Raw genomic sequence first — 21,359 nt, forward strand, 5'->3', positions numbered from 1 at the left:
GGCTACAGGTCCGGCCCGGAATCTGCTCCGGCGGGGGTCTTCCACAGGCCGCAGTCTCCGTCAGTGCAGGTCCACCTGCTCCACCGTGGTCTCCTCACATGGGCTGCAGCGTGGAACCCTGCTCCTCCGTGGTACTCCATGGGCTGCAGGGGGACTGCCTGCTTCACCATGGTCCTCACCACAGGCCGCAGGGGACTTCTGCTCCGGCGCCTGGAGCACCTCTCCCCCTCCTTCTTCACTGACCTTGGCACCTGCAAGGCTGTTCCTCACTCCTCTCACTCTCCCAGCTGCTGTGTGGCGCAGCGTTTTTTTTTTTTTCCCTGACTTAAATATGCTCTCACAGAGGTACAAAACAACATCACTTATTGGCTCAGCTCTGGTCAGCAGTGGGGCCCTTACCAAACATGGGGCAGCTTCTAGATTCTTCTCACAGAACCCAACCCTATGGCCCCCTGCTACCAAAACCTTGCCACGTAAACCCACTACAAGTAGCCACTGGAATATTTAAAATTTTAAATGAGTTAAACAAAGCTGTCTTTATTATGGATCTACAGAGTAATCCTGGATGACTCCACACGAAAAGCTACCCCCTTTACTCTTTTAGCAACTCAGCCCTTTGTTAGGCCAGGTTGGATGGGACACTGGGCAACTTGGTGTAGTGGAATGTCCCCTTGCCCATGGCAGCGGGATTGGTGATCTTTAAGGTCCTTTCCAACACAAACCATTCTATGTTTCTATATGCTTAAATTTATTGCTTAGCATTTTTACTCATTAAGCTTGGCTGGCTAATGCTGAGGCCACCTGAAGGACAATTTACTGTTACTGTTAAGGAGGGAACCTTGTCTGTCCCAACCAGTCCTTCACTACACGTTTCTTTGATGCCACATTAGTGGACATTCACTGGTAGGGGAAGCTCTGAACCTTTTACCTATCCTTTTAACACACATTCTAATGGAATACTGAAAATTAACACTGGTAAGATAGCTGTTATGCATATCACTTCATTTTTAAAAGCCAATGCCTTTGCCCAGCCAAAGTCATTAATACGAAGTGATCAAAGTACCAGAAGGAACAAGATTGCTAACCTGTCAATAGCTTTCTTGACAGAGAAAGATAATACAGGCAAATAACTAAATTTGTAACAGTAAGCAACAAATGCTTTATAAATGATTAAATGTGTTTTCACAGGTGTTTCAGAAAGGCCTTACTTGTAAAATCCTTCCTTGTAACCTAGCTCTAATTGAGGTGGATAGGATCCAAGATTTGCACCTGCTGAAATTGCTCGAGTATAAATAGCATGAACCAGAACACCTGATTGGGGATGTTCATGATCAAAGATCAAGTGAGAAAGAGCTATGATGCATTGGTATTTCCTTGCAGGATACTCCCAGCACTGTTAAGCATATTTGCCTACCTTACTATGCAAAGTATTTACTCAAATACTTTAACTTTTAAATAATAATGGATCTTAAATAGATGTGATAAAAATGTGTAGCTGTCTGATCCACACCTACACTCAAAATCTTTTCACTTGACCCCAGTACATTGCTTCATTACTTATGGCTCTGTATTTCCCTGGGAGCTTATGAGTACTCATACAGGGAAATTAACTTAAGAAGGGCAACATTAAGCGACAGACATGTCTTATATCTCTCTGCAATGGACACCAAAATGTGTTTGAAAAGGAATTCTCTGTGAATCTGTTCAAGAGGAACAGTTGATAGATGTTACAGATATTAGTCTGTTTATAATAACAGTGCAGGTGCATTGGTATTGAACGTTTATGGTGGTACATTGTATTTACATAAATGCTCACATCGAGGTAGGGACCTTTTCTGTGCTGAGGTCTGAATCAGACATTCATGACTCTTAAGCACTGATGTTGAATCAAGAGTTTGAGTTCCTTTTTTTTGTTTCTGCACATGATATTAATAAAACTTCTTCACTATGTTTTTTTCTTTGTATGACCTAGAGTTATTTTGTGTCTTCTGTGTTTTCATTTTCAAGACTAAAAGATTGCCAGAGTTAGCTGAATCTTATAAAACTATGACAAGCAAGTAGAATACAAATAAGAGAATGTTAAGTCTAGTGCTAAGGTGGCTCCGATTTCCAAGAGCTGCAGTAACTTAAATAACCAAGGACTGGTAACAGATACCATAGATTTTTGATTCACTACGGTCTTCATACTCCTAATCAATGATTTCATTGAGTTATCTCTTTTTGATTTGAACTTTCTGTGAACTTGAAATCAACAGTTCCTTTGCATGACAGATAATAGCAGGCTACAGTACTTGCTGCTACTCCTGCTGTGCATCTCTTGAGAGTTAAACTATTCTTATTTGGAAAAGCCTGTGTTCACCACATTTAGTAGATAATTTGTTCCTAAAGGTACACTGCAATTTTTGACATGTTTTGCCTGATATTCTTAATGATTGCCATTAACCTAGCTACAAATGTAAAGTATAATTTACTGCACACTGCAGATGTTCAAAGTAAATGGATAAGATCAGAAAAACCACAGCACTTGCGTCCATACTTTTTGGATGCTCTGTGGAGATGAAAGTAACAGCTTCTTCCCTCCCTCCTTTCCTTTCTCTCTTGCTTGCTCTCTCTCTCCTTCTTTTCCTTGCTTCATCCTTACTTCCAAACATGAGTAAGAATGTGTAACATGAATTGAGAATTAATTTTATGACATCTTTTCTGCTTTGTTACATGCCTCCAACGAGACATTTTCACTTTAAATGACTTGTTTACTGATATTTACTGATTTGCCATCTCTAAATATAAGGCTCCATTCATCAAAACACAGAAAGACGTGCATAATTTGAGTTACATGCTTAAGACCAAATCCAAAATAGACAGTAAAATGTCAAACGAGTATCTTTGACCTGCAGGTGATTCTCCAGTGGATTGCATAAAATGTACCAAGAGATACTGCTGTAGCAGGGAGGTAAGGCCCACTACAAGTTGCTACTCCAAAATTATCCCCAACTTTGGGCTCCTTTCTCGACTATATCACTTGTAATATAGGCTTGAAGTAGTCTCAAGTTATCCAAGAAGTGAAATATAACACAGAGTGAATACTAGAATTTTTTGACAATAATTTAAGTGCAAGTGTGAAAATGACTACCATCTAAAGCCAGGCTGGAACAAATGAGTGTCATAAAGAAAAGAGTAATATTCTTTATAGGGCTTTTACTGGTCCTTACTACTAAAGTCCAGGGTGACATCAATGATGTGTTGACTTGACAGATACAATGTACACACAGTCAAGACCCACTTGACAATAGTGAAAAGTGTCTTCCTGATTGAATTGTCCTTTCTGGCAGAGGGATGCTATTCTCCCACAATGAAATACATGAAATATGCTGGATCTCTTCTGATAGCATTACTAGAAATCAGGTATTTTTTTTCTATGTATGATGAAATTCAGACACTAAGGGCATATGAACATCAATTATACATAAAAAACATTAAAATGAAAAAAAAAAATCAGGAAAATGAAGATTGCAAGAAAAATTAATAGCTCTAATGAAGAATGAATACATAAGGAATGATTTTCAATTGACACATTCAAGAAAGCTTTCAGATGTGGCAGAAACTTTGTTTGACATTATACAAAAAGTATGGGAAACCATTTGTAAATTTTACATTAATTCAGCAGAGATTGTTCTTTATTAAAACTGGGAAAGAAGACTGGATTAGTAATGCCACATGGGATGCTATTACAGAAAAAAGGCAGGATAAGTTAAATCTACTCAATACATTAAGGCCAGAAAAGTAAACAAAGACAAAAGGAATATAGGGATAAAGATAAAGCAGTAAAAAGATCAGCCAAAACAGGATAAAAGGCACTGTGCTTATAGATGGGCACTGAAAGCAGAAACAGCAGCACTGAAGGGAGACATGAGAACATTTATCAAGCTGTTTAAAGACTTGCTGGAGATTTTAAGCCACAATAAGGAAATTGAAATAAGGAGTAATGACTGGGGAGAAAAAAAATAGGAAAAAAATAAAAACTTATTTTAGAGAAACAAAAGAACAGAAAGGCAGAACGTCTCAAAAACACTGTGAGAAAATGCTTCAATTTGCTAGTAAGGGATGGCAAAACTTGATATCTATCTTGAAGAATTCTAATATGCATGAGCTTAAAGTAGCCTCTGAAAGACAGAAGAAAGATAATTTATCAAATACAATTCAAATTACTATAGAACCAATATAAGGAAATGAAAAGGACAACACAATATTAGTATATGTCACCAAGGTTTGATACGAAAGCAGGAACATAGAATCTTCTCCTGTTCACTTGGAAAGTCTTCACTCTAGCGAACTACACTGACGTCAATTACATTACTACAAAGCAGTAGCTTCAGAGTTGCCATTTATTGCAGGCTCAGGAAACACAGTAATATTTGCTCTAATTGATCTGGTATATACAAGAGCTTTCTCTTGAATAACATCATACAACAATGTAAGATGATGCCTATTGTCCTGAATTGGATGTGGTTTGATTTGATAATGGATTGTCATAGCAGGTAGTACCAACCCTGGAAGTCTTTCATGTGGCAATTCAAAACATTAAGCATAAGCATGCTGTGAATTGGATGCAGCTAGGAGGTGATGAACCTTGGTGACAAAAATTGTATCTTCTCCTTCACCTTCACTGAAATCCATTGGAATGGATTCTGCTACGTGATCATCACTGTGGAAATAGGTCTTCAAATATAAATGAACTGAGTAGAGATGTAAGGTCTTGTAGTCAAAAATCCATCTCATAAATAAATCAGTTGAAAGTATGTGATGAAAATGGCTGTCTTACCCTGATGCCAAACAAACAGGCTGTACAATTAATAGAGATAGGCAATGCCACAGATAAGCTATCTATACATAATTTTCTCTATTGAGAAGCTGAAGCGTTTACAAATTTGCAAACCTTATTCAAAAAGCAAATAAATGCATTCTTTATGTAAGTTCAGAACAATAAATTAATTCCTTCTTATACATATTACTGTGCAGAAGTCTTGTATGATTATAAAACACTGAAATCAAGTGGAAGAGTCCTCAAATACGGTGCGGAGTCCTAGAAAAAATAATACACTCATCCTGTGCAAATGGCATAGCTACCAGTACAGGTGTCTGGGAAGACTATTTAAAGTCTGACTAAATAAATAAGAAATGAAGAAGCCTCACAATGAATACAGATAACAGAAACAGTACAAATAGTAAAAAGGAATAGGGGACATAGATCTATTTTTCATGACTCTCCAGTAATAGGGAGAATCTAAGAAATATTTCAGTGGTAGCCCCAGGTTTGGTTCCAAAGGGTTGAAGCAATGGCACTCTCAGCAACAGTTATGGCTGAAGCAATCTTGTTGCAAAAGCAAAAAAAAACTACAGAAACCAGCCGGCCAAGATATGGCTAACTAACATTATCTGACTTCTGTTTTGTGTTCTTACAACCAACAGCAATGATACTGCTTAATAAGAGCATGAAAAGGGTCACAAATATATGACAGAATGACAGAGGAAAAATTGCATTATGGAGCCAAAATGATAAATTTCTCTGTCACTTTTAGCTCAAATATAATACTGACTTCAACATGGCAATTTAGTTCCTCATCAAGGGAAAAAAAGTAAAAGTAAATTGGTTTTGATTTGGTCTTGATCCCTAAATTGTCAATGAAATATTCTTTCATATAAAGAATTGGTTTCAAACAGATTAATTTAATCAAAATTTTCTCTTTCTCTGGACATTGTACTTAATTTTTTTTTAAAGGAAAACTCACTATTTTCTTACATTTAGTTTCTTTCTTTCAAAATTCAGGACAAGCTACTTACTATTTACCTCTTATCCCATTTTGCTATCACATGTTTTTTTATTGTAGTTTCTCTCTTTAACTATTTACAGAGATTCCAGCTAACTCATTCTATTTGATCATTACATCCTGAGCAGAGTTATAATGCAAATGTGTCTTAAAAAGTATACAGAATTACCGAATGTTTTGTTAGCAGTTTCTTGTACAGTTGATAAGAATGTATAATTTTCTTGATTGATGTAAAGCTTAGTTTGAGAGACTAAAAAGCACTTCCAGATGTTTAGTACATAAAGCTTTCCTATAAACCTTTTTGTTTATCTAATACACATTTTCAAAGTCACAAGGTGGAATAAAGAACAAAGTTCTCACTGAAAATCAAGTATCACCCTCTTTATTAAGAAAGCAAACTTTGTTCTTTTGCAGAGGGAGGGATTAGTTTGTTGTTGTTGTTTAAGCAGAAAATGGCACCGAAGAGCATTTCTTTAATAGCATGGTTACAATCATGATATATAAAGAGGTAGGTTTTTAGGGGGAGGTAGTATTTGCCACTAATTCAGCTGATACAGGTGGGAGAAAAAAAAAAAAGACACGCTTTCAAGCATACAAGTCTCTCCTGAGGTCTTAATGTGGCAAAGTTTGGAAGAGCTTTATCTCCAACTGGCAAAGCTTTATCTCCTAATTCTATGTGCATGGAAGCACACTGTGCACTTGTGGCAGATGGCATATATATTCAAACCAAATACAACCTAACAGAAGCCTAAAGGTGTGGGTGTCAGTAGGAATATTTCCATTGACTTCAGTGGTTGGGTGGACATCAGTTTGATAAGAGCCCCTGAATTTGGATTTCATTTCTTGAGGTCAGCACTGCCAAAGATGGTTATCCAATGACAGGTATTGTGATTTCCCAAGACTTAAACCCAGGTGCAGGTGGTGGGTCTTTTTGACCAATACAGACTTCTTGTTGGTCAAACTGAATTAATGGTTGGTCCAACTGGAGAATCCAAGTAAAAAAGAACAAGAATTAGAGACAATAAGCTATAAGAAGTAGTTCTGCTCCTGCGGGATCTTCTCAGCCTTCTGTGATGGAAAGTTTGTAGTGGGATGCTGGATGAGGGAACCAAAGCTGCACACCATATGGTGGGTGGATGGGTATGGCACAATATCTACTGGATTACTTCACAAAGAACTGGGCTTGGATTGACTTAAGACAGGTCCAATCTACTGCCTAAAGGAGTCTCATCTAGTCTCTAATCCTTCCCCCCCCCTTTTTTTTTTCATGGGAGTATATTATCACCTATGGACTGTGAGCTCCAATGGAGGCCAATAGTTAGGAGTTAATAGGTATTGGAAAGCCAGTTTTGAGAATGAACAAAATACTGTGAGGAGAGATGCATTTGAATCAGTGTAAGGGCAGGAAAGGATAAAGAGTAGCAATGTGCCCACCTATCTTGCCAGGTTTCTACAAACCTTATCCTTTATGTCTTATATCAGATCGCTGATTTTCGAAAACACGAGTACATTTGATTTATCCACTGTTTTTCACTATGCTCCTATCTTTGTCTCTCAGTAGACTAAGCAGATTTTCACGAGGGCAGATTTCTCTTATCTATGCACATTTTTAATTCCTCTCTGTATGGTGATATACTGCTATTTAGGCACAGAGGACCCAAACTGGATCTCATTTACATATATGAAAACCCAAACGTTACTTCACTGGCTCCAGTGGAGTTATACTGAAATGATAAATGTGTGCCTAGGGCTCACTCTGTCAGCACGCACTAGTGACTGAATTATTTCAGTGTTACAGTACAACTCTGGTGCTAAAGAAATCACAACATAAAATGGATATTATTGCTCCCAATTTATTTTTAATTTTCCTACATCTTTTACAATTGGCATCTCCTCATTAGAAATGCCAAATAATTGCTCAGACATTCACTCGTCTCATTCCTTTTGTTAAGAAACTTCAGTATTATTTGAGCAAAGATAAATCTCTATTGAAAAGCTCTTTTAATCTGAAGCCCCAAGTTATTAGCTGAAAGTTTATTTCAAGTTCAAGCTCATACAACTCCAAGACATACTTGCTCATAAAACTCAGTAGGATATGTAGCTCGGTCTGATTTCCTAATTACCCTAAGGGAACTGAATATCATGGGGCTTATATATCCCTTTTCTAACAGTTAGTTTTTGAATTCCAAGTGTTCATGTGATTTTGCAGTTTATATTTACGATATTTTAAGCCCAGATGGGAGCAGTTTGATCAACATTCTCGATAATGTCATCCTGCCTAATGTCAGTCACATTAGAGGTTAGACTTTAAATTCCTGCACCTTGTCCTCTAAGTTCATAAACACCGTTATGAAGCTTTCAAATATGAAGGACTGACCACAAATATTAGGAATTTGCTTCAGTGGTTATTCAGCTGTCGAGTTAAAAATGTGCAATTTACTTCCTGTTTGAACTTTACTAACTTCAAATTCCATTCATTTATTCTTCCTGAGACTTGGCAAATGTTTTTAAAGGGCCCTCTTTATCAAATTGCTTGTCTGTTTAGGAGGACTTGAGCAGGCATCAGATTTCTATTTCATTTTGTTCTGCTTGTTACGCTTTAGTTGTTTAGGTAATTACTGCTACTGCATTTCAGTTGCATTAGAAAGTTTAGCTTCAACATGATGTCTTTTCTCTTTTAGATGCAGTCACAAAGTGTTTGTTGGTTAGTTTTCAAACAACAAAAAAAACTTCAGAGTAAATTGCTTATAAAATAGATTGTTAGATCATAATCTTCAGAGGATTTTTCTTTCCCATCAGAGCCAAGCATATTCAGTTCCAGCCCTTCATAATCGAGTCCACGTAACTAAAATAAAAAACAGAAAGAAAAAAGGAGTCAGTGCTTGTTGCGCCAAAAAGGTAACTGGAATCAGAGAATCCCTTATCATTCCGCACAGACAAAGGCTGTTCTATTTCAACTTGAGGACAATTATAACACCAAGTTATACAATGAAAGCTAAGTTCTCTTAGGTATATGTTCCCTTAAAACTCACCTTTTTGCATTATAAAGAATATGATCATGGCAGTAGTAAGCAGAATGTTTCCACCAGACTGTGACCTTCCCAAGTCCTAGGGATGCTGCATTTCTGGGTCCAGATGGGGCACAGAAGGGAGGCATAAAACAGCTGCTCAGACTGGGAATACCCATAGGTGCAACATCAGGTTCCTCTCCTTAGAAGTCAGCAGGGTGATGATGAAGGATTTTAGGCAACTCCAAAATTAGGTAGTAGCCATGGAATCCACTAAGGCTGTGGTTTTCGGTACCACAACACCCTGAAAGATCTGTCATAAATATCCACCTTTTTTACCACATCTTTTACTGAGTCACAGTGGGAAAATGTGGCCATCTTGTGCAAGCTGGTAACGTTGCCACACAACATAAAAGGCATATATTATTATGGATTTAAAGCGACTACTGAAGTAACTAGCTGTAGATGAATTCATACGCTGGCTCACCTTAAATGAGCACAGCTAATCCTGTGGGTAGGGTTATGCTACTGTTGTCAGATTTATATAAGCGCAAGCTCTCTGCAGTGTGGCACTAAAAAAGGCAAGCACAGAAGCAAAGAGACCAGTGGGACAGTCCTTGCTTTGAAGACTTGTGATCCAAAATCCAAGCACCAAGGAGGGCTCCCAGAAGAGGAACACCACATATATTGCTGTTATCTTTACATTAACGTTACCCTAATCTCACAGTGTTGGAAAGAACCACAAAAATCACAGAATGCTTTAGGCTGGAAGGGACCTTTGGAGGTCATCTCATCCAACCCCCCTGCTCAAGCAGGACCACCTACAGAGGTTGCCCAGGACCATGTTCCAATGGCTTCACAAAGGCAATCTCAAAAGCAGGATTTAGGGGTCAAGGGATGTAGGGAGCGTGGATGGAGGAAAGGGGGTGGGAAGAGAGAATGTATTTGCCAGAGCAAGGCAGACTTTTCTCAGGATCACACAGCACACATCACAGCCAGGCTATACTGAACTACCTACTTCTCCCCTCTTTTGGGCAGGTTCACCTAGAGAAGGCAGCATTAAAGTGGCACTGACTTAGTTTTTATTGTCATTCCTCAAATTTTCTTTCTAAATGAAGGTAATGTAGTCACAGGGCTGCCTGCAGAGCTCTGAGGATCTGTCCCACTCACTACTCGTCGCGGGCAGAGGGGGGTGAGGCAAGTTCATGGCTCCACTCCCCACCTTCCCACCTTTGTCGTGAAGAAGCAGAGCGACACATCCACATTCCCTGTGCACTCCGACTACTGAAAATATTCACCCGTCTCTTCCAGAGACGGTCTCAGCAAAACTCTGCGGCCGCTCCGCCACCGTAACAAAGTCCAAACTGTGGGGCTACCACCTCAAACCTCTTTCCCACCCCGTCTAGACTCCCCTACCTCCACAACCAAACCCCGACCCCCCCTCGCGAGGCGTGTCACCACACACCCCGAGCCCACCGACCGCCGCCTACCCCCGGCTGCCCCGAGCACCCCCCCCGCCCCGGGCGCTCCCCTCAGCGCGGCGCCAACGGCAGCGGGCGGGCGAAGGCCGCCCCCTCGCGGCCGCGGCACCCCCCGCAGGCGGCGCTCCGCCGCCAGCCCGGCCTCGCCGCCGCCCCTCACGGCACCGCCAACTTTTTTCTCGGCGGGGGGCTCGGCAGCGCGGCGGGGCCGGGCGCTCGGGGCGGTTTTATCGTGTTTTATTTCACCCCCCCCTCCTCGCCGGGGTGGTGTCGCGGGCGAGGCGGCTTCACCTGTCGGGACTGAGCATGCGCGATTGGGAGCGCGATGCAAGACTAGGACGGAGCCGCCGGGCAGCCGCGACTTCGCCGGGCTTGATGCCGCCGCCGCCGCCGCTCCGGACGCCGCTCCCCGTCAGGATCCAGTTCCCGCCCGCGGCTCCCCTCGGCCGGGCGGCGCCTTCCACGGAGCCGGGGGCTGCGCGGAGCCGGGCATGAGCCGGCGGGCGGCGGCGGGGCCGAGCCGTGCCCCGCTGTCCCCTCAGCGGGGACCGGGCGGGGGCAGCGCGGCCGCGCTCCGCGCCTCGGCGGGGCGGCGCCGCCCGGCTCTGCCCTGAGGGGGCCCGGGGGAGGCGCAGCCGGGGGGAGCCGCGCGGCTGGGGGGCGATGAGGAGGGCGGCGGGGCGGCGGCGGCGGGGCGGCGGGGCGGGGCGGGGGCTCGGCGGGGCTCTGTAGGACGCCGGCGCCCCGCACACCCACCATGGATCTGCTGCCGGTGGGGAACACGAGCCTGGGCTCCCCCAACGAGAGCCTGGCGCCGGCCCCCTCCTCGCCCCTCCTGAAGCCTCCGTCCCCCTACTCGCCCGCCGCCGTGGCCAGTCTGGCGGCGGTGGTGGGCTTCCTCATCGTCTTCACCATCGTGGGCAACGTGCTGGTGGTGATAGCCGTGCTCACCAGCCGGGCGCTGAGAGCCCCCCAGAACCTCTTCCTGGTGTCCCTGGCCAGCGCGGACATCCTGGTGGCTACTCTGGTCATGCCTTTCTCCTTGGCCAACGAGCTTATGAATTACTGGTACTTCGGCAAGGCTTGGTGTAACATTTACCTGGCGCTGGACGTGCTGTTCTGCACCTCCTCCATCGTCCACCTGTGCGCCATCAGTCTCGACAGGTATTGGTCGGTCACGCAGGCGGTGGAGTACAACCTCAAACGGACCCCCCGGCGGATCAAGGCCATCATCCTCACTGTCTGGCTCATTTCGGCTGTCATCTCCTTCCCACCATTGATCTCCATGTACCGGGACCCCGAAGGAGATGTCTTTCCTCAGTGCAAGCTCAATGATGAGACGTGGTACATCCTTTCTTCTTGCATTGGCTCTTTCTTTGCCCCCTGCCTCATCATGGTGTTGGTCTATATCCGCATCTACCGCGTGGCCAAGCTAAGGACCAGGACCCTCTCTGAGAAGCGTACAATACCAGAGGGGTCCTCCCAGACTGAGAATGGCTTGAGCCGCGCTGCTGGGGGCTGCACATCCCTGAGGATGCAGCTGGGAGAGAACGGACATTATTCAGTGCACCACTGGCGAAAAGCCTCTGAGCTGGAGGACATTGAGCTGGAGGAGAGCAGCACCTCAGAGAGCAGGCGGAGGCGGAGCCGGGAGGAGCATCCCCGCAAAAGCAGCAAGAGCCAGTCCTTCTCCTACTCATATTCCTCCAAGCACTCTAGTAGCCGTCTGTCCCGCTCTAGCAACCGCTCCATGGAATTCTTCTCATACCGCCGTCGCCGGAAGCGTAGCAGCATCTGCCGTAAGAAGGTCACCCAGGCCCGGGAGAAACGTTTCACTTTTGTGCTGGCCGTGGTCATGGGGGTCTTTGTAGTTTGCTGGTTCCCTTTCTTCTTCAGCTACAGCCTCTATGGTATTTGCCGGGAGGCATGTGAGGTCCCTGAGACTCTCTTCAAGTTCTTCTTCTGGATTGGGTATTGCAATAGCTCCCTCAACCCAGTCATCTACACCATCTTCAATCAGGACTTCCGCAGGTCCTTTAAACACATTCTCTTTAAGAAGAAGAAGAAGAACTTCCGGCATTGAGCTGGAGGGATGGATTTGCCTTGAGCAGAAGTGGAGTTAAAAAAGAAGGAAAAGGCTCTGTGCCGAAAAGGAAGGGAGGGAAGAGGACATGGGGATGGGGCAGAGAGAGTAGGAGAAGGGCTCGTCGCCTCAGTGGTGCAGAGTGGTGGTGTGGGGTATGGGGGTGGTGTCGGGGAGGCTGAGTGCATTCACCGTGGTGCGGAACGGCGACATGGTGCTGGAGGAGCTGTGCTGGGGTGCAGATAGGTAAGAAGAGCAGGGAGGGATTGTCTTTGAGCCCTGACAGAAGGCACAGGGAAACCACAGAGGAAAATGGGTTAAGACACTGAGTTTGGCAGGCACTGAGCTTTTAGGGGCTCTGGAAATTTATGGGAAAACAAGCAGAGGCATCAACAGGAAAGGATTAAGTGGCAGTGGTGGTGGAATAGCAGATCAGAGGATTTATAAACAGAGCAGCTGGGGCCTGTGGTGGGCTTGTCCCAGTAAGAAATTGGCTTTTGCTGCATATTTGGGGAAAAGTGCTAGGTACCAGGCACTGGCAGTCTTTTGAGTTATGAAAGGATTTAAATGTTTGCCAAAAAACCCTAAAGAACAATCCAAACTCTTTTCTAAATAAACCTTTGTACTGTTAAAACCTTCTGAATGATGATTTTACGCAGGGCTTAAGTCAAGTATGGGGTTTTCCTTTTTTTTCTTTTTTTTTTTTTTTCTTTTTCTGGAGCGGTCTTTGCATATAGAGCTGGGGATGGGAAATATTTTTCCTATCTTCCTGTAATTTTTGATGTGTCAGTGGGACAAACCTGGGAGTCTTGTGTGTTTTCATGAAATAAGAAAAAGAGCACATGCATCCCATGACCTTATTTCCCCCTGTTGGATCGCCAGGCAGTAAATTCATACTCCATCAGTCTCAGATCAGTGGCTTAAGCACCTTACTATCATGCAGCAGGTGACTTGTTTAAGACAAGGATTCTGTCCTAAACCAACTTCCATTAAAACAAAATCATTTTGGTGAAATGAACTAACATTTTCTGAGGTTAAAGAAAAATGACAAATTTCCAGCTAGCTCAACTTGCATGTTCACCGGGGAGCTTTCTGTCCCTCAAAAGCCTGATCTCAGGGGCAGGATGGATGCTGCTCTCATTCTCAGACAGGCAGTCAGAGGCACTCTGCTATGCAGATTTTCAGAGGAAGAGCAATCACCACACCACTGAGGTCTTTAAATCCTTTGTATTTATGGTCTTATAGCAACTAAATCCTATATATATATATATATACATGCACATATATATATATATAAATAAGGAGCATACATTGCAGATTGTCAATGATTTGTGTGAACACATCTCAAAATGAAGGTGCAGCTGTTCCAAACCTTTAATATTAATGCTGCCTTCTTTCCCTTTTCCTGTTTGCATTTTTTGGGGGGTGGGGGAGTGGAGAAGTGTTTGAATAGTTATTATTAAAGCAAACTGCACTTCCCAGGGTTTTATTAAATGTCATAAACTAATGAAGAGAATGACAGTCAGGGGCTATTGTCTGTACATTCCTCACTGAATGCATACTGAGTATAAGACTCAGCTGAACATTTACATCCCTTCTCCAGCTGTGCTGCTGCGAGGTGTGTATTTTGTTTGCAGGGGTAAATATTGCTCCATTTTGTTATGTGTATCACTCCTTCCATAGGCAGTACAATTTGGCATCTGCCTCAAAAGAACCTTTCCATGGTAAACAGCTCTTTGAAAAATAGAGCGAAATCTAATCTAATACAGCAGGCTGCTTGAAACAGCTCCATCAAATCTATACCTGGGAATCATTAGATACACCCTTCTTTAATCCCTCTCTTCTGTCTGAAAAGTGTCTGTAGCCTCTTTTCTCTTGAAATCTCTATGGCAGAAGTAGAAATGACAGAGCAATCACTTTGGTTGTTTCATCAGTTTTTCGTTCACTTAAACCTGGAAAAAAGCAAGTTGTCGGTGGTTACTATTCTGGTGTTAATTGAATAAACAATATAACTTCAGGGCCAACTCAAGTGGGAGTTCTGCCTAAGTAAGGATGAATCCACCAAATGCATCTGAAGTTAGCTTGATTTCACTAAAGAAACAACAGACACTTTCAAAGTCTTAAACCCGTAACTTATTGGATACTTTCTTGGAAATAAGGCTTGGAGCTGTAAAAGGATTTGAGCTTTGCTTAGACATATGCACTTAAAGAAGGCATATTAAAACTTATTTTCAGGAGTGCCCCTTTGTAAATTGCAAATGTTTTGGTACAATCGTGTACCTGAGACAGGCAAATATGAGAAAAAATAGTGACTGACCGAGAGGAGGAAACTATAAGCCATTTTCTCTTTTGTAAAATGGAGATTTTGTTTTAAACTGACATCAAGAAGAGCTGAGACAAGCTCAGATTGTTTGTAAGTAATGACGTAGCTAAAAAGTTCAGGTTTGTTTAATCTGAATAAACTATATAATTGCCAGAGCAACCAAAGCAACATAAGGTACATAGCTACTACCTCTGAGCTACTCGACGGCTTCATTAGAGATACCCATTCCTACCAAGATAAGGGTCTGTTTTTGTCACTTAATGCTCATTCAGAGTGGTTTCCCAGTCTGCAGACACACAACAGTTTTACTGTTGCACTGCTTTTGAAATACGATTTGTTGCCTGTAAGAACAATCCTTCCCCTTTGTTTTTCCTCATAAAATTCAAGGAGTCTATGGAAATGAAATTTAATTGACAGATTTAAGAGGAGGTGAAGTATGTAAGGAATGGCTGATGTGCCTTAAAAGTAATTTCTTTGCTATAAAATTATTCTGTAATTATCATAAACATAAAGGAAATAATGCTTCTATTTTTCTTTTGCCTTTCAAAATGCCTAAAAAGGGATTGATGCAGATACTGAACATCTATGTACAGCAGCGTACTTAAAAACAGGGCGTTTTCTGTGGTTTTAATTTGTTTCTCGTCATAGTTACTCATCTGATTCAATGCCTCCAGAGGATCTTATTTCTTCTGAGCTAGTTAAAAAGTAATATTCATCAATAAAGATGTGCAGTATACACCCCTTTTAAGTGCATTTCCCTCTAAATTAGTGAATACAGAGGATTTCTATAAATATGGTTTTTAATGTAACTACTGAATATGCTTCAAGGAAGTAAAATGGGGCTGATTTATTTTTTTAATTAGTGTTCTATTATTACTTGTAATAGCCGAAGACTGGAATTTGTTTGTAACATGTCGTGTGTTGTTAACATTTCATAAAAAGTTATCAGCTCTGCAACTCACACTGTGGTTGTGCTTCCACTGTAAGTTGGCGAATAGCATTTCCAGGAAAAATACAGTTAATGAAGGTTTTACTAAGAAAAGGGGAGAAGATATTTTATGTTCCGAATGTGTCCAATTGTATCTCTGATCATATCTGATAAGCTGGTTGAAACACTCACTATTTTTTCTTTACTATTGTGGAAGAACAAAATGTTACTATAAAGCCATATTGATTTTAACAAGCACCTGATCTTTAATTGTTCATTTGCGCATTTCGCCAAGAAGAATATTTTCTGTCAGTCTCAAGTGAGAAGTTAATGTTTCATTTCAAAACCAATTTTCTGAACAGTACCACTATTGGTTGGTTATTGAAATATCGAACAATACAACTTAGCTTGGGTAAGAGCTCAATGCTGCTGTCTTTCAACTCTCTTCTGTGGGAGTTTTGGATGAGTAAGACCTGCAGAATCAGCCTGTTCAAGGCTTGGGGCAGATGGAAGGCTCCTTATATATAGGAGATATGACAGGATCACAGCTTTAAATTATTGTTTAAAATAAGAACCAGGCCCTTGTTGTTCTGTGTGATCTCTCTTCAGAAGAGTCATGTTGCTCCAAGAACGTTGACAGTTTCTGGGAAGTAAAACTGAGATGAAAGACTGCAGTGCTAACAGCTTTGCACACACTGAGCTTTATCACCCTTTGTGAGTAATCCCAGAAACTTCAGTGGAGTTTACTTGTGAATGAGGGAACTACTCAGTGTGGGCAACGATGTTAGGAGCTTCCTTCCTTAGACGTTGCTCTTTTTTTTTTTCCTTTTTTTTTTCCAGTAAATGTGCCTGAGGAATATAAGTAAACATATGTTTGTAAATGTACAACTGATGGAAAGCAGTCCTCTCTGCTTCACATACTGTTCAAATCCATTGATGGCGTGGGTCGGGATTTTTCACTACAACAGAGCAACAAACCCTACTGTATTTTCAGGATAAGTTGTATGGAGAGTATTTATCTGATTGCATCTGTTTTTTGGAGAAGAAAACTGATGGTCCATGGAAGTTGGTATTAGACCAGCATCTGATAAGTAGAAGGATTTTGTAGGACGTGTCAGTAAAAGCATGCACTTCAGGAGAATGCCCCATCTTTAATGTATGACTACAGACAAGGAAGGATTGCCTACAATTTGTGCAAAGTGAAGGCAGATGCTATCTGTGAGTTTGTTTTCACAGTCACTCATTGTGATCTTGGTGAGCAGAAGGCAGCGAGAGGCTCTAGATTTTGGAGTGCAATGTGTGAGGGATTGAATACCCAGAGCACCAGAGGAATTAGTATTTACTTACCCTCTTTGTACCTTAGGCAAACACACTGGAGGCTTTTTCTTTGCACATTAGCCAATGTTCATTTACCTTCCAGATCTGTGGGTCAACTAGTCCATACAAAAGATGCCATAGGAGGCGGGGGGGGGGGGGGTTGTTGCTCACTTTAGTGTTCAACACCTAGCTTAAATTTGTCCTCTGTCCTTGAAACTAAGCCAAAATACAGCTTGGCATGTGGACCCCGAAGGCCAAGTATCATCAATAATGCTATACTGAATTCAGTCTACTTTTCACAGAAAATATTATTTTTACTATATACCTTGCACATCTCTGCTTTAGGACACTACCAGAGAGTCTGTCACTTAAAGCATGTGAGAACGGGGTAATTAGCAGTTTGAAGAGTCATGGGTGCATTGTGAAATTTCCCCAGGTCACATTCTGGCTCTAATTTTGCGGCTTCCCAATCACTTTGAAATCCTAGGAAAGACTTGAGGTACATAACATGGAAATAATACAAACACTGCTTCTCAAGGAAGCAGAAAGTGTTCAGGTCTCTCAGAGAATTTACCAGATCCTCCAGTAGGGGTGATAACTCTGTTACTGTTTTTAATGGAAAAGGCTGGAGTATCTTGGGCTCACAGTGACTGTCATGCTTGGTCTGAATTTAAGTGAGACCTATAGTTGGTGCATTGCCTTTTTTTAAGTTACGGCCTTAAGAGTATGACAGGAGACAATTTAAGTAGTTTCTCTCTCATGTCCTTCACCACACTATCCCAAATGTTTTTTAATTCAACTGCACAGCAGTTGATAAGGTAAAGATTTTCAGTGTATTACAGAAAAAAAAAAAAAAAGAAAGAAAGAAAAGAAAGAAGAAAAAAAGAAAAAAAAAAAAGAAAAAAAGTGTAGTCATGGAAAATACTAGGAACTGAAACCTGGTCTCCTAGTCCTATGTCCTACCTTTTTTCCCTCCTGGTCTTTTTTTTTTTTTTTTTTCCTGGAAAACAAATTCAAGCAAAACTGCAGTTTGTTTTTAACAGACTGCACTAACGGTACTGTTTTCAGTAGTAAAAAAGAGCCGTTCTGTCAATAAATGGCATTCTACTATAAAGCAATTTACTATTCTTCTCTGAAAAATCTAATGAAAAGTAAAGCAGCACTTAATTCAATTTGTCTATATGTACCTCTTCTAACAAAAATGTTTTATGAAAGGTCCTGAATGTAAAGTACACAAATCAAATGTAGCTGCCTGCTTCATCAAAATCAATTAGTTTTAAGCATTTCAGCATTTTTGAGAACAGCAATCATTCGTTTTCTGTGATACTCTTTCTTGATAGCTCTCTGCTGACAGAGAAAGCTGTACACTACTGGCAACAGGTAAAAATGAGGATTTCTAGTTCCCTCCATTAGCTCTCTTACATTCCTTCTAATAGATTAAAAAGCAGGCCACAAGAAGTAGTTTTTCTGGTGTGATGTCTAGCAAATGACATGGGCCAGAGAAATAAAAACCTGCCTGGTTCAGGAATGTCCTGGTTCTGGCACACTCATACAGAGGCAAACCTGAGGTTGCAGGGACATGCTTCTCTTCTTTTCGTTCTCGGTGCCATTGACCCAAAATCTCAAATGATTTCCTCTATGGGGGAACAGTTTCAGCACAGCATCCCTTTCAACTCAGTCCACTGGAGAAAGAAATTAATACTGAGGTCTCCCACTTCCTCACTGAGTGCTTTCACCAATAGACTATTTATAAAGGTGGTGCAGTTGAAATGCTTTTCCTTTAGGCACATAAATGTTTTATTTAATCCAGCTCTTTGTTTCTCAGTAGACTAACACTCTTGTTCCACAAGGACATTCTCTGTCTGGAAAGCAAATACATGTCAAACACTGGGAAGAATACAAGAAATCCTGAAAAAAACCTGCCACTCCAGCTAAATTTTGAAAGAAAAGGCCAAATCTGAATTAAGTAAAAGGCTTAATCTTGTCTGTGTAGGGGAGGTCCTGTCTGAGAGCTTCTCAGGCAAGCCTTTCATCAGATTTTGGTGCAAGCAGGGTGTGGAGCTGTTTAGCTGGGGCTCTTGAAGGTATAGAGAGGAACAATTTCAGGTGTCCAACAAAGGTTAGAATAGTAAAATGTGAGCCTCTTGAGTCACTCCACACATGGCAGGAGAGATGTCTCACTTCCACACACGGCAGGAGAGATGTCTCACTTTGTCTTTCTGTTCCCTGTTTGCAGCCTTTAAAGCAGTCCCTGTGTGCAATCTGAGTACAATACACAGGAGACTCTTGCCGAGCCTTTGCTTTGTATGTCTCAGTATCTGATCTACAAAGGGTAGTTAGTGCTTGCCCTCCTCCCAGGTCTTCTGGGAGGATTCCCCATCAGACTACCTGTGAGGTGCTTCCATGCTGTGTTGTGCTGTATGGAAGTACTTCTAGTGGAAGCGTGCAAGGGGTGATGCTAAAAGTCCTTGACTCACTCCAAGCCATGCTGTATTATTATTGGAGAGTTTTATCCCTGATAAATATGTGTGTGCAGAGTTCTGAAGTGTCCATAAATGTGCATTCCTTAGGGTATGTATTGTTATACATATATATATATATTCATTTATTTTTTAATGTTAGCAGCAATCTCAGTCAGTGATGAAAGGGAGACTTTAAGTCAGTCCATCAGACTGCTAGTTTTGAGTTGCCACATGTTATGTCAGCGGTGCATGATGCACTGTTTTAAAAACACAGCAATAGATTAAAGATTAAAAATTCTTGAATGGCATGGTTCTTTTTTTTTTTTTTTTCTTTCAGAAAAATACCAGGTTGATGAAATCAGATCTTTCCTTAAAGGATGTATCCGTTTGCCCCATATAAAATGGAAACCAGGAAATCTTGAATCGGCTCCTGCTGGTCTGACTGCTAGGTGGCTTGTCTGGCCAGCTCCTGGGCAGGCTGCTGGGGAAGGAGCCAGAAAGCCGAGACTTCCAGGCTCCTGGAGGCCGGGCACTGAGCACTGAGCTCCATTATCACCGTATCTAAACACTTCATAACCTTTGTTATGCTCAGTCTGTCAATGCCTTTATGCATAATAGAGGGACTACCATGCCCTTTTTGCTGATGAGAAACCAAAAGATTAATGTCATCGAGGTAGGTAAATCTCAACAAGCTTCTGCTTTATGTGGATCCTTCATTGTGAATCCACTATTGACTCAGATCCCTGCTAAGCTGAAACGTTTATGAAGTTCTGCCTGTGCTGTAGAGATCTGCTTCTGGCTCTGTGAATGTTGCATGCCCACAGAACTTGCACATGAATCCTGCTAGGATACACAAACTAAGTGTTTCTCTCTGCTTGCCTCCCTCTGGGGGCAGACCATTCCATTTGGCTTTTACAGAATAAGAAAAAAACAAGGCACTACCTCTCTAGCTTGTGAGGAGGCACTGGCATCACTCTTTCCTGAGGACTTTTTAATTTTATTTAATCACAAGTATTGGATTCATATTCCCACTTTGAGATGCCTATTTTTCCCATGTATTGAACAGGTACCCTCAGGGCATAACTCCAATCTATGATTTATACCGCAAAGGGGTGGACTTTTTCTGTACTTCCAGAAGTACTACTGGGAAAAAAAAAATCTGACCCATGATGGCAAAAAGCTAGACACTGAAATAATCAACCTCATCTATGGGTCAAGGCTAAAACTGAGGCAGAGAATCAGAGAGAGATGCAGGCATCTTGCATATCTCTCATTTGTTTTGGGGTCTGCCAAGTGTCTCAGGATATAATATGGATCACTGGATCATTCTTTTCTCACACTTTGAAAGTCACTTCCCTTGAGATTGCTGAACCTATGTCCTCAGAAATCCAAAAATTACCTGGAAGCCCGATGAAACATAAATATTATAGAGTCAAGAAATAACATATATTACTGTAACATTAGACAGGATGGACCCCCTAACAGGCAATATACCTTTTGGGAACTAATATTTTGGGCTACTGAAAAACTCTGCATATATTTTTCAGATGAAATGATCACCAAAGAGGGAAATTATGAGACCTTGAATGCCAGTTGAACATTTTGTACTTAGAAGGCTTCCTGACAGTATTTACCACCTTCAGAAAAGCCAGTCAATTTCCATCAAACTCAGTGGGAGACTTTTTGTAACTAAGGGAAGGGGTTGTCCCCACATATGGTATTAAGGTAGCAAAGTAGGTAGAAGCAATTTTAAAAAGTAGTCATGCATGGTAAATGCTGAAGGAGGAGAAACCTGTCTGTTCCTGAAGAAAGTTCAGCTGCTGTTTGTTCTTACATAACTCTGCCATCTCCAGCTTGGGATAACTGATAGTCACATAGGTCAAGGCTGCCCTTGGGTTACCATGTTTTCAAAAATTGTCATAACTTTTGTGT

At 41.9% G+C, this 21,359-nt stretch overlaps 1 protein-coding gene across 1 annotated transcript; it reads left to right on the forward strand.

Annotated features, from left to right (window-relative positions):
• Window positions 1–11,058: 11,058 nt before the first annotated feature.
• On the forward strand, window positions 11,059–15,906 carry ADRA2C (adrenoceptor alpha 2C). Its single transcript, XM_013176775.3, has one exon. The coding sequence runs from the start codon at window positions 11,072–11,074 to the stop codon at window positions 12,395–12,397; it is 1,326 nt and encodes a 441-aa protein (XP_013032229.2). The 5' UTR covers window positions 11,059–11,071; the 3' UTR covers window positions 12,398–15,906.
• The last annotated feature ends 5,453 nt before the right edge of the window (window positions 15,907–21,359 follow it).

This window comes from Anser cygnoides, chromosome 4 (assembly GCF_040182565.1).
Source record: "Anser cygnoides isolate HZ-2024a breed goose chromosome 4, Taihu_goose_T2T_genome, whole genome shotgun sequence".
NCBI lineage: Eukaryota > Metazoa > Chordata > Aves > Anseriformes > Anatidae > Anser > Anser cygnoides.

Coding starts and splice junctions, on each gene's coding strand:
- ADRA2C (XM_013176775.3), top strand. CDS start 11,072: ATGGATCTGCTGCCGGTGGGGAACACGAGCCTGGGCTCCCCCAACGAG.